Source organism: Macaca thibetana, chromosome 16 (genome assembly GCF_024542745.1).
Source record: "Macaca thibetana thibetana isolate TM-01 chromosome 16, ASM2454274v1, whole genome shotgun sequence".
Lineage (NCBI taxonomy): Eukaryota > Metazoa > Chordata > Mammalia > Primates > Cercopithecidae > Macaca > Macaca thibetana.
This window is the reverse complement of record NC_065593.1, coordinates 71541024-71554706: the sequence shown is the minus strand read 5'-3', so window position 1 is coordinate 71554706 and position 13683 is coordinate 71541024. Positions and strand designations below refer to the sequence as shown.

General features: G+C 44.4%; 1 protein-coding gene across 4 annotated transcripts in view; it reads left to right on the top strand.

Annotated features, from left to right (window-relative positions):
* The first annotated feature begins 4907 nt into the window (after positions 1-4907).
* Positions 4908-13683, top strand: part of AMZ2 (archaelysin family metallopeptidase 2) — a 50985-nt gene continuing 42209 nt past the window's right edge. For 2 of the 4 annotated variants that reach the window (XM_050762462.1, XM_050762471.1), the window contains exon 1: positions 4908-5039. In XM_050762462.1, the coding sequence (XP_050618419.1) occupies positions 4935-5039 (105 nt within the window). In that variant the 5' untranslated portion in view covers positions 4908-4934. Of the gene's footprint in view, positions 5040-9281; positions 9403-13683 lie in introns of all 4 variants that reach the window. The other 2 variants (XM_050762468.1, XM_050762469.1) reach the window with 2 other exon arrangements.

The window sequence follows — 13683 nt, the reverse complement described above, 5'->3', positions numbered from 1 at the left end:
CTGGGAAGCCAGGCCGAGGGCGGTGCAATAAAGGGGCCTCTGAGACTCTTCCCCCTGGCTGCCATCCTGGCTCTGGGATTTCAGGGTGCAGTCACCATCCCTGCCCAGAGGTGAGAAGACTCAGGCGGGTGGGACTGGCCTGGAGCTTGCCACTGCTGCTGGGGCATTGGCCGCTGGGAGGGAATTTCTGGCCAGGCTGCTGCACCTTCTCATACAAGCAGCACCTGAGCAGGCAGCCCCGACTGGAAGGAGCCCGGGGCCCTCATTCCTCCTTCTCTGCTGGGAACTGTAAGTGAGCCCTTGCCCCTGGGGGACTAGAGGGCAGCCATAGCAGTTTCCCCACTCTCCCCTCCCTTTCCCGAATCCTAAAACCCACGTGGGGGCCCCTGTCTCTGGATCCAGGCCCAGCTCCCACTTCCTAGGACAAACTCCGAGGGCAGCCAGAGGCCGCTGTGATTGAGAGAAAGGAACTGGCCTTGGGACAGACCCACCTGTCCCCACTCGGGGCCAGCTAGGGGGCCTTTGGTAACAGTTGGAAGCTGAGGCCAAGTTGAGGGGACTCCAGCTAGCCCCTTGCCTGTACTCCCTTCTCCAACAACCCCCACCCACAGCCCCAGCTGGGGCAGCCGCCCTGGGGTGGCTCTGCTGGTTTCTTTGCACCTGACCCAGTTCCCTCCCAGTGGCTCACCTGCAGCTCTGGGCTGTCCCAGAGCCCCTCTGCCTGCCTAGGACCTGACTTAGGAGACAGCAGCTTCTTGGGTCCCCCTCCCACCCTCACCCCACATTGCTGTCCCCCCAGAGATCTCCCTGCCCGCCCCCCTACCCCCGCTCCCTTGTAGGCCACATGGTCTCTGAGGGTCTCCCTGAAGCCTGCGCCTGGTTCTCACCTCTTAGTCCCTGGCTCCCTTCAGCCCCAAGGGCTTGAGATGGGCCCCACCTGCCCCCTCACTTCTTTCCCAGGCCTCAGCAGTTGACTTCACTCTAGACCTATTTTTTAAATGTTTATTTTAATAGTTGTGGGGAGCAGGTGGTGTTTGGTTGCATGAATAAGTTCTTTAGTGGCAATTTCTGAGATTTTGGTGCACCCGTCACCCAAGTGGTGTGCAATATCCTTGGGATATTTAGGTTCAAGTGAAGAAGAAGGTGAAGAATAGGAAAATGCCTTTAAGGCCAGGTGCCATGGCTCACACCTGTGATGGGATGCCAAGGCAGGGAAGGATCAATTGAGCCCAGGAGTTCAAGAAACAGCCTGGGCAACATGGCAAATCCCCATCTCTACAAAAAATGCAAAAATTAGCCGGGCATGTTAGTACACACCAGTATTCACAGTTAGGAGGCTGATGTGGGAGGATCGCTTGAGCCCAGGACTTCAAGGCTTTAGTGAGCTGAGATCAACCCGCTGTGCTCCAGCTTGGGTGACACAGCAAGACCCTGTGTCCAAAAAAAAAAAAAAAAAAAGCCTTTAAGGCCAAGAAAATTCATCTAGACAGTAGTTCTGTTTTGGGAGGTTTGATTTTTAAAAAAATTATTATGGGAAATTTAAAACTGCACAAATACGAAGAGAATAATGAGCTCCCAAGCAACCATCATTCAGCTTTGACAATGATCAAAGTTTATCACTTTTTTTTTTTTTTTTGGAGATGGAGTTTTGCTCTGTCACCCAGGCTAGAGTGCAGTGGCATGGTCTCAGCTCACTGCAACCTCCACCTTCCAGGTTCAAGCAAGTCTCCTGCCTCAGCCTCCCAAATAGCTGGGATTACAGGCACCTGCCACCACACCCAGCTAATGTTTGTATTTTTAATAGAGACAGGTTTTCGCCATGTTGACCAGGCTGGTCTTGAACTCCTGACCTCAAGTGATCTGCCTGCCTCGGCCTCCCAAAGTGCTGGGATTACAGGCTGAGTCACTGCTCCCAGCCAGATTTTATCACTCTTGGTTCAGTTGTCACTGACCACTTTTCTTAATCCTGTAGTGTTTTAAAACAAATCCCAGAAATCATGTTTCACCAGAAGTTCAGTATGTATCTCTACATAGACATTTTTTCCATAACCATCATGTCATTGTCACACTCAACAAATTAACTATAATTAATAAATTAATCATCTGATTTTCAGTCCATATTCCACTTGCCCTAGTTGTCTTAGGAGGCACCTTTTTACTGTTAGCAGTAAACCAGGTCCAGGCAAGGCCACACATTGCATTTCATGATTTTTCTTCAGTCTTTTATTCTGTTGTATAAACTTCAAGGAGTCCAAGAACCATTGAAATAGATTACAAAAGTTTATATACATACTTTTTTCCTTGGTAGAGGATCATAGTATTTATCCATTTCTAGTAGGGTTCTGTGACACAAAGTATGTTAGAAACCACTAATGTGGACTTTCTGGAATCATCAAACAGATTGTGATAATCCTTTATACATGAAGTTTTATTATTATTTTTGTGACAGAGTGAGACACTCTGTCACCCAGGCTGGAGTGCAGTGGCCCCATCTCAGCTCCTTGAAACCTCCACCTCCCAGGTTCAAGCGATTCTCCTGCTTCAGCCTCCCAAGTAGCTGGGACTACAGGCTCGTGCCACCATGCCCAGCTAATTTTTGTATTTTTAGTAGACAGGATTTCACTATGTTGCCCAGGCTAATCTCGAACTCCTGGGCTCAAGTGATCCGCCCATCTGGCCTCCTAAAGTGCTGGGATTACAGGCCTGAGCCACCGTGCCTGGCCACCCTCTTCAGACAAAATATGGGTACTTCCATTGGCCTAGTCTTCATCTTGCCTACTTTATTGACTTAGATTACTTACCTGGTCCCTGGAGACATATACACATTTGTCATTCTTAGTGCTCAACCAAATTGTATTGAATGCATTTATTTGGCAATTAGTGCTTATATTTTAATCTTCATTTCACATGTGTTCCATTTTCCTAACTAGATTGAAATAAGCCATTTGATGTACAGAATCCTGTTAGGTATTTTTCTTTCTTTCTTTTTTTAAAATTTTGAGACAGGGTCTTGCTCTGTCACTCAGGCTGGAGTGCAGTGGTGCAGTCACGGCTCACTGCAACATCCACCTCCCAGGCTCAAGCAATCCTCCCACCTCAGCCTCTTGCTAGTTGGGACCACAGGTGCGCACCACCACGCCCGGCTAATTTTTCAAATTTTTTCTAGAGACGAGGTCCTGCTATGTTGCCCGGGCTGGTCTTGAACTCCTGACCTCAAGCTGTCATCCGGCCTTGGCTTCTCAAAGGGCTGGGATTGCAGTTGTGAGCTGCCGCGCCCGGTCAACTGTTTTTCCTTAAATTACTTTTTGGTTGTCACTTATCTCAATAAATATTAATATATGTTTATAAAACCTTTCTCTTATCTGAAGAGCTGACCTCAACCACTCAGGGTTGAGTCCCTGTGATAAGGTTTGAGGGTGCCTGAAATGTCATCATGATTCGTCCTTTGGGCTAAGCTGAAACTTCGTGACTTGTCAGGAAAATCAATTAAGGTTATTTGCCGATAATACAAGCATTTAACACCGTGAAGCAGGTTTTAGGCAGGATTCCCTCTTTTCCACTGCAAAGGAAAGGTAAGTTCTTGCTGAGGTGATCGAGGTCCTCGCTGGGGCACTGGGAAGGTGGCGGGAGTTTGGAACGTGCAGTAGTTGCGTTCTGGAGTTTACTGAGGCTTTCCGAGTGGGGATTCCACCCAACAGGTCTTAGGGCGCCCCTCCCTCTGGGCGTGGCAGCCCGGGGCGTGGCTCCTGGCACAGATCCGGAGCAGTTGTCATCGGAGTCAATTTCAGGACTCCAGCTCCAAGCTTTGGGTTTCCATAATTCTGGGGGCTTGTCTCCCTGTCCCTCCCCCCTCAACTAATTTCCCTCCGTCCCTGGCGCTGCCCGGTGCCTTGGTGCCTTCGGTCGCTCGGGCCGCCCCTCTCCGCGACTTTTTTTTTCTTTCTCTCGCTGGCTCTTTCAGCATCAGTTTCCATAGGGGGCTGGAGGGGAATGATATTTGGGGGCTTCCCTGCCTTCCTCTCCGAGCTGCGGAAGGGAAGACGCGGGGAAGAGGTCCGAGCGGCTTTGGGCTCCAGCCAGGGGTCCGCGGAGACTGTGGTCTTTGACGCGGGGCATTTCGTGAGCTATGCGCCCCTCTCCGCAGTGCCACCCTCGCCGGGAGTCCAGTCGCACTGCGCTGCACCGATCTCAGGAGCTCCAGGCTCCCCGCCCCCGACTCGACGCTCCCGCGCTCCCCCTAGCGGCCACCGTGCTGCCTCGCTGTGTCCCAGGCTTGTCGGCTGCTCAGCTCACACGGGAGAGGGAAGAAACAAGAGCGCGGCTGAAGCCGATTCTGAGTGGGGCCCCAGCAATTCGCAATGAGCGTTTTCCCTCCACTCGCTTCCGCCGGCCGGGCCCGTCCTGCGCGGCCCCGCAGGCCTCCCCACCCGGTCCCGGGGCTCCCCACCGCCCCCCCAACCCCGCGCTCGCCCCTCTACCTCCGCTTTCCCTTCTCCGCCCGCCTGGGCTCCGAAATTGAGGTGGGGCAGACCGCCCAAGCAGCCCGCGGCTCCCGCTGCGGAGCGCTGCGCCTCAGCCCCGCTGCCGCCGAGGTTCGGACCATCGGGGGACTCCGCTCGCAGCACCGCGGTAGCAGCAGGGCCAGGTTGAGGTGGCCTTCAAGAGGCGGCTGAGCTCGCCCATAGGGAGCAGCAGTAGCCAGAGGAAGCGGCCGCTGGCCCGCCAAGCACCAGCGCCCGGGTGGAGGGGGCGAGGAGGCGGGGACAGCAGCCGCGGCCACCTGGCTCGGACTACCGCCGCCTGGAGGGCGGTCAACAAAGTGGTGTACGATGACCACGGAGCATCTTCCTGGAGCGAGGAGGAAGAGGACGGCGACGCCGAGGAGACCCAGGATTCTGAGGACGACGAGGAGGATGAGATAGAGGGCGACGACGATGACTCCGATTATCCGGAGGAGATGGAAGACGACGACGACGACGACGCCAGTTACTGCACGGAAAGCAGCTTCAGGAGCCATAGTACCTACAGCAGCACTCCAGGTACCCACCCAGCCCAGTTGCTGCAGACTCCTTCCCCACCTCCTCTGCCCTCCCCCCTTGCTCACTCGAGTGCTGTGCATCCTGCTCCGATCTCCCCCCAACCCCGCCTCCCCCCCAAACGGAGGGGAAATGCGACGGCACATCAAGTGGCAAAAAACTAGATTTACAAGAGGAAAGAGGCGCATTGTTCAAAATGGAGATTGCATTGTTGCAGTTTGCAGGCCACACTCGCTCGCTCGCTCTCTCCCCCACCAATCCCCTCATTTTCCTCTTTAAAATTTGTGCCAGTGCAGTGTCTCCACCGGGCAGGATTGAAACTTTGGCAAACACATATCCATTGCATTCATTTCTCTCCCGTTGTTTTGCTGTGGTTTTCTGAAATGAAAGAAGCCTCTGGTTTTGCAAACCTCGTTGCATTTCTAATGTGGTTCCTTTCGGATTTTTTATATCTATTACTTAAAAGGGAATTAAGGATTTGGACAGATTGTGACACACAAACACATATAAAAACATGCCTGTTTTCACACCCCTAGCTGTGGTTTTAAAATTGTGTTAAGGAAACGGATCATTTGGGTTAGTAGGGGAACCTTATCTGGTCCCGTGTGTGTATTTTCATTCTTCGAGTGCTAATGGGCCTGTGCAACAGTCGCTGGTAAATGGCTGATTAAAAAGCAAAGCAGAAAGCCATACAAGACCCAACCAAATTTGGTAATTCATCCGATTCAGAATTGTTTTTGGTTAAATCAAAAATAAAACTACAAAACCACAGGAACGCGCGTCTTACTTGATCGCTTTGCCTTGCTTGGGAAATGCAGTTTCGTGTCACCTGTTGGAGAAGATGTGTAGTTGATCATCTAGACATGGTTGCCGAAGATGAACTTTTGGACCAACTTCTAAGTCACACAGCGTCGATATCAGATTTATTACACGATGACTTTTTCTTTTCACTCTATTTCTGAGGAAAAAGCCCTCCCGAAATCCGTAATGAATTTCTCCATGGTAACCCCTCTTCTGTTTTCACACAGAAAAGTTTCTCTAGGCTGGTGCTGAGATGCATTTTGTTAAACACTCCTCGTCCCCCCCCACAACAAAGTCTGCTTTGTATTAAATACGTAGTTGCAGTTTACTAAATTGTGAAATTAACATAACCGAAGCAACAGCCGGCAAGATTTTTCCTTTATAATTTTGCAAATCTAGATTAATTTAGAATCTGGTTTTAAAAGCATTAAAAAAAAAGTTTATGAGGAACTATTTGTGAGGAAAAAGGACCCTTTTTTCCTTGAAGTAAGGTGTGTCATGTCTTTCTCAGAGAGACTAGGGTAGTAGAAGTGGTTAACTTGAAAAGTTTCTGATTTTTATAAATGCTTAAATACTTATTGGAGAAGTAGGGTAGTAGTATATTAAGCCAAATGTAAACCCACGTAGGTATATCCTAACGTAAACTGAAAAAAGGTAATTTATTTTGCCTGATGGTCAGAATTGTTGCCAGACTTGTCTGGGGAGGCTGTATGGAGAATGAAAGGAATTAATCCGGTGTCAGATATTTATGTCTTATATGTAGAAAGGACTACATGTAAATTCTTGCCAACTTAATTTTAGTCCATCTTTTTTTTTTTTTTTTTTTTTTTTTTTTTTTTTTTTTTTTGAGAGGGAGTCTTGCTCTGTCACCTAGGCTGGAGTGCAATGGTGTGATTTTGGCTCACTGCAACCTCTACCTCTCGCACTTAAGCGATTCTCCTGACTTAGCCTCCCGAGCAGCTGGGATCACAGGTATCCATCAGCACGTCCAGCTAATTTTTGTATTTTTAGTAGAGGTGGGGTTTCACTATGTTGACCAGGCTGGTCTCAAACTCCTGACCTTAAGTGATCTGCCCACCTCGGCCTCCCAAAGTGCTGGGATTACAGGCGTGAGCCACCACGCCCGGCCCAGTTAAATGATTTTTTAATTGAAGGAATATGTGCATTAAAATAGTTTTTAAGAAGGTAAAGGAAGCATATATGAAAGAAGCAAAATTCCATTGTTTTTGATGCCTAGGATAGGAAATAGAATGTTTCTAGATGGGGCTGGGTGCAGCAAGCAGCTCACCCTGTAATCCCAGCACTTTGGGAGGGTGAGGGGAGGATCACCTGAGGTCGGGAGTTTGAGACCAGCCTGGCCAACATGGTGAAACCCACCTCTACTGAAAATACAAAATGTAGCCCAGTGTGGTGGTACACACCTGTAATCCCAGCTACTCAGGAGGCTGAGGTAGGAGAATCGCTTGAACCTGGGAGGCAGAGGCCGCAGCGAGTTGAGATCATGCCACTGCATTCCAGCCTGGATGACAGAGATTCTGTCTCAAAAAAAAAAAAAGAAAAGAAAAGAAAAAAAAAAAAGAAAAAAGGATGTTTCTAGATGGAATGCCACTGTGGGCCTGTTTTTGGTTATGTTCCCCTCTAGCCCAGCTCAGGTCATCCATCCCTAACTTTGGTGTTGGGGTTGTTTTACTTCTCTTTTTTGGTTTTACCGTATCTGTATGTAAAATGGAACAGCAAGAAAATACCTAGTTGTCTAAGGAAAGGTCAGCTCTGCCATTATTGGTTGGAATCCCCCAGGAGAAGATGATCCCAACAGACTCAGGGTCATAGTCTGGCCTCAGTGTTCCTGAGGGTTTTCGAGAAGTTCTTCTGAGAAGTCTGTGGGCGAGGTCAGGAGACAGTCTCAGGGTTTACCTCAGTCAGGGCATCAGGCAGGGTTGTAGTGTGGACTGAGTATCTGACATCTCGTGGCTATATGGTCAGAGAGATGGGCTACTTTGTATCTTCAGCTTCTGAAGTCTTCAAAGCCCTCTTCCAGTTCTTAGAATTAGGTCAAATGAAAAATTCTGGTAGGATGAAATGAATGTCAGAGCAGGGCATGGAAAGGAGAGTAGAAACTTTATCAGTGTGCTGTCGAGAAATCTGAATCCACACTGATTTTTGATTCTTTGTGGCTGGAAGCTTATAGAATCTTCGCTGTCTATGGGGTTCCGCAGTTTTACAGTGACATGCCCTTGTGTTGGCCGCTTTCATCCATGAGGTATTTTTGATGGGTATTTTCAATCTGGCAGTTGTGTCCTTTGATTCTGAGAACTTCTCTTGACAACTTCCTCTTTTCCCTCTTGTATTTATCTTGAGCTATGATTTTATTGAATGTTGGACTTCCTGTTTTGGTCTTCTGACTTTCTTATCATTCTCTCCAGTTTTCCTCTTTGTCTCTTTTTCTCTTTGGGGTATGTGTATGTGTTCAGTTTCTTAAGATTTCCTTATCTTGGTCGTCCAACCCTACTATCCAGTTTTTCCTTTCTGCTACCATATTTTTATTATCTAAGAGCTCTTTTGTTTTTAAAATCTTCCTTTTAAAAAAAATACTAAAATCCTGTTTCTTTGTCTTGGATATAGTATTTTATCTTACCTTTCTGAGGCTATTAATGACAGGTTTTTTTTCTCTCCTCTGTGCATGGTCTGTTTCTTCTGAGTTGCTTCTTCCTATTCTTTGTTTTGTTTTTTTTATTTCGTGCTCAGATGTTTATTAATTCTTCATTTTCTGCTCCTCATTAACATTGTGGTACTATGTAGCGAGTTGGAAGCTCTGAGCCAGTGGGTGGGCCTTATCAATTTTGACTTAACCATTGGATGATTTTCATTGTCTCTTTTATTGGGGGAAATCCCTCGTTAGTATCTTGAGGTCTGTCCTCGAGAGTAAGCTCTAGGGGAGCAATGGCATGGAAAGGCCTTTTCCTGTGTCCTGCTTGAAGCATGAAGGTCTTGCTGTTGGTATTCTCAAGGCTGAGTGGTGGAAGAAAGCTTCATTTATTGTGCACACAGCATTTACTATGTGTATTGTCACTTAAATCCTCAGTTTTCTGTACAATACCTTTGTTCACAACTGAGTGTGGTTTTTGCCAGTCCAGGGAGCCTCAGTTTACCTCCTCTGGAGACTAGACCTTTGGCAGCTGAAGGGGAGAGAGATAGTTTAGGAATCTGCTCCATAAACGGCTTCCAGCCAGTTCCCTATTCTAGAGACACCCCTCCTCGTTATCATTGCTTTTTGAGGATTGTGTTCTCAACCTCACCTTCCTTTTTACTTTGAGATGGACTTTCTTAGGTCTGCTGAGGCAGTACTCACTTGTTCATCTACATTCAGATTTTTATTTTTTTAATCGTGTGTCTCCTACTTTATCCTTATGAGTTAGTCTTTAACGATTTTTTTTTTTTTGACAGGGTCTTCCTTTGTCACCCAGGCTGTGGAGTGCAGTGGCGCTATCTTGGCTAACTGCAGCCTCAACCACCTGGGCTTAAGCAGTCCTCCTGTTTCAGTCCCCCCAAGTAGCTGGAACTACAGGTGTGTGCCACCATGCCCAGCTAATTTTTGCATTTTTTTGTAGAGACAAGGTTTTGCCATGTTACCCATAGTCTCGAACTTGTGAGCTCAAGCCATCTGCCCTCCTTCGCCTCTCAGAGTGCTGGGATTATAGGCGTGAGCCACTGCGTCCAGCCTAACAATATTTCTTTAGCGTGGTTTTAAGAAGGTTTCAGGAGGGAGCAAAATGAAATCTGTCACCTTAATCCAGAAACTGCTATGAGAAACAATACATGAGGGTTCAAATGTATATTCTGTGTCTTTTGGTTTGGATCAGATATTTTAAGACATATGTGTAAAATATGTGTAATTTTTTTCTTTTCTTGCTCCCTTACCTCCCATACATGTGGTCATGGTATTCCTTGTGCCGTTTTTTGTTTTTGTCTTTGTTTTGACATTTTGCTGTTGAGGTGGTAACACGGAAACCTTTGTCAGCAAGGTCATTCCAAATGGTGAAATAACTGTAACCACATTTTAAAGTTTATTGCTCTCAGGAAGCTAAGGCACAGGAATTACTTGAACCCAGGAGGCGGAGGTTGCAATGAGCTGAGATGGCGCCACTGTACTCCAGCCTGGGTGATGGAGTGAGACTCTGTCTGTCTCAAAAAAAATTGACGAAATCAAATATTTTATTTTTCTTAGTGGAACAGTAAAATTCTTAAGTTATGTTTGTCAATAAAACTGTTCATTTGAGTTTATCTGCTTTAAAAGCTATAGTTGTCATTCAAATTGCCTTTTTTGATGCGTAATAAAGTGCACAGATTTTAAAGATGATTTCAGGCAAATAGGATATCTTTTTCTATGCTGTGATATTTTGAGTATTCTATGTAAAGTCAAGTAGGAAACTTTAAACAGTGATAATTAAGTATTCTGTGTCAACAATTTTGACAAATCTGAAAGATTTTACATCTTTTATGAAAATGAGATTAAAATAATTTCAGTTTAACTGTACTTTTGTGGTAGATTATATGTGGACTCCTTGTGATAATTTTAAAGCCATGTAAAATTTTCACGCAGTTTATAGTATGCAGAGGTTTTAGTTGTAATGTTAGCAATTTATAGAAATTAAGTTTTCCATTATTGCTTTTATTTAATGAGTGCTTAAAAATATGTTATTTGTATAGGTTAGTGAAGTATATAATAAAAAAAGATTTTTTTTTTTTTTTTTTTGAGACAGAGTCTCGCTCTGTGGCCCAGGCTGGAGTGCAGTGGTGCGATCTCAGCTCACTGCAAGCTCCGCCTCCCAGGTTCACGCCATTCTCCTGCCTCAGCCTCCTGAGTAGCTGGGACTACAGGCGTCTGCCACCTCAACCGGCTAATTTTTTGTATTTTTAGTAGAGACGGGGGATGGTCTCGATCTCCTGAGCTCGTGACCCGCCCACCTTGGCCTCCCAAAGTGCTGGGATTACAGGCGTGAGTCACCACACCCGGCCCAGCTTTTAATTTTAATAAATAATATTCCTTTTGAACTTTTTGCCTTTTTTAAAAAATAAAACTTTAAATTTTAGAATAGTTTTAGGTTTATACAAAAGTTGCAAAGATAGTAGAGGGTTTCCATATATCCTGTACTTGGTTGCCCCTGTTATTAACGTCTTAGATTAGTGTGGGATATTTGTTACAACTAATGGACCAGTACTGATACACTGTTACTAACTCAAGTCCATACTTTATTCAAATTTCCTTTTACCTGATGTCCTTCTTCTGCCTCATGATCCTATACCACATGATATTTAGTCATCATGTTTTCCTCTGGATTGTCGGTTTCTCAGACGTTCCTTGTTTTTGATGGCCTTGACAGTTTGGGGGAGTACTGATTAGGTATTTTGTAGAAAGCCCTCATTATGGGTTTTTCTCATGGTTAGCCTAGGTTTTTGCATTTTGGGGAGGAAGACCACAGAGGTGAAGTACAATTCTCATCTTCTTATCAAGAGTGCATGCTGTCCTCGTGACTTACCACTGATGATGTCAACCTTGGTCCCCTGGTTGAGGCAGTGCTTGTCAGGTTTCTCCACATCCTCCCCCATCCCTCAACCCCCCAATACTGTACTTTCTGGAAGCAAGTCACTGTAAACAGCCACACTTAGGGGGTGGGGAGTTATGTTCTACCTTCTTGAAGGGACAATATCTACATTAATTATTTGGAATTTTTCTGCACAGGAGATTTGTTCAGTTATTTTTTCAGACATTTATTACTATGAGTATAGATTCATTGATATTTATTTTATACTTATTGGGTTATAATTGGATATTTATTAGGTTATAATTCAGTGTCACCTTAATTATTTTGTTACTCAACTCTGCTTTTTATTTTTTTAAGTTATAAATACATATATATCTTAAAAGTTTAAACAGTATAAAGGGTATGCTGTGAAAAATGAATCTCTCCCCTTCATAATCTCCAATCTGACCTTCCTTTCTCTGGAGGCAATCACTATTGCTATATATTTTTTTGTGCCGCCAGATGTATTCTGTGCATGTTTAATAAATACTACCTGTGTTTTCTAATATAGCCATCACTCAGTATTCTCAAGGATTGCTTCCAGAGCCCTCTGCAGATAGCAAAATCCGTGGATGCCCAAGTCCTGCAGTTGGCCATGTGGAATCTGCTGATATGAAAAGTTGGCATTCCATATCTAAGGGTTCTGCATCCTGAGAATACTGTATTTTCAGTTCGAGGTTGGTTGAATCCAAGGATGCAGAACCTTTGGCCACAGAGGGCCGACTGTAGTGCCTTTTCAGTTTTAACTTGGATAAAATGATTAGGTAAGATTCTGCAAGGACACTTTTAAGTGCCTGGTTCTGAGTTCTGCTCTTCTGCATACATTATCTGCTATACATACAATCCTATTAATTTTCCCCATTCTCCATTTGCTTAAAAATGGAATGTTTATATTTAATAAAGATACCCAGATAGCTGTATCCAAGCTTGTTCTCACATATTCTGCATCAGTATTCCTGTGAATTCATGCATATTTTTGGAGAATGATAGGCTCTCACATATAAATACTGTTGGGCACAAATATACTTTTTCTTCAGAAAAAAGTATTCTTAGTTACCATGGATTATATTTATTCATATCTGGTAGTTGAAAGTATTTCTCTATTAGATCTGTTTAGAAAAATGTGTAATTTTTTTATTAGAAAAGTTTCAGTGTTCAGAAGTCTTTGGGAGATCAATAATTGCAGTAACACAATCTCTGCCTTAGTCTCCCCTCCATATAGATCAAATCATAGGAAATTTTATTAATTTCCGCCAGCTCACTTCCCCCCTTAATTTCCTTTTGTGAATCATGGCATTAAAATAGACCAATGCCTTTTTGCTCTCCTGTATTTTAGTACAACAACAGAGAACCATCTTTAGTTCTCTAAAAGGCAATGTGAGATAAGATTTTATGAAGTATGTTGAATTAGAAATATTTTCCAGAATAAAAGATAAAAATAGAAAAAAAAACAGAAAGAAAAACAATATTTTCCAGGGCAAGCTTGTCTGTGTATGAAATTATATATACAGTGTAATCATAATTAAATAAAGAACAAAAGCAAAGCAGGAATGGATAATCAAAAGTGTTAAGTGATCTGATTTGGGGGAATGTAAAAAACTAAAAATGTTAATATAGGGCGATTGATAAATTTCATTATGAATTATCATGTGATAGAACACTACGTGTTGGAGAATTAAGTAAAGTACCATGCAAAAACTGTGCCTGGGTCATTGAGATACTTAACTTCTCTTCCTCTAAACAACCAACTGGGTCAGCTTTTATCATTGAAAAATAACCAGTCAGCATAGTAGAATCGTAGTTGCTTTCCTTTTCATATTTTTTGCATTTTCTACAATGAGCATGTTATAGTTCAATATAATTCAGCATGTAATGTACTTTTAAAAATTAGTTAAACCTTTTGTAGTAATGGAGAACAACAAAGAAAGCATTGAGCTTTAGGCCACAATATGTTCTTAGAAAGTTAGATGACTAAAATTTGTATGCTGTGAGATTGCCTTGCAACCTGCAGTTATCCTCTTAGTACTACATGGAGTACATGGAAATAAGGTGAGTTGCACCTTGGATTTAATGGTGGGATCTGGACCCCAAAAATGACATAAATCATTTTTTCTTTCTTTCCTTTTTTTTTTTTTTTTTTTTTGTTAAGGCACAACATCAACCTGGTACTAGAGGAGGACGGATTCACAAGAATTGAAAATTGATGGGGAAGAAAAGGGGAAACGAACATTTTTGAGTGCCTACTGTGGGCCAGGTGCCCAACT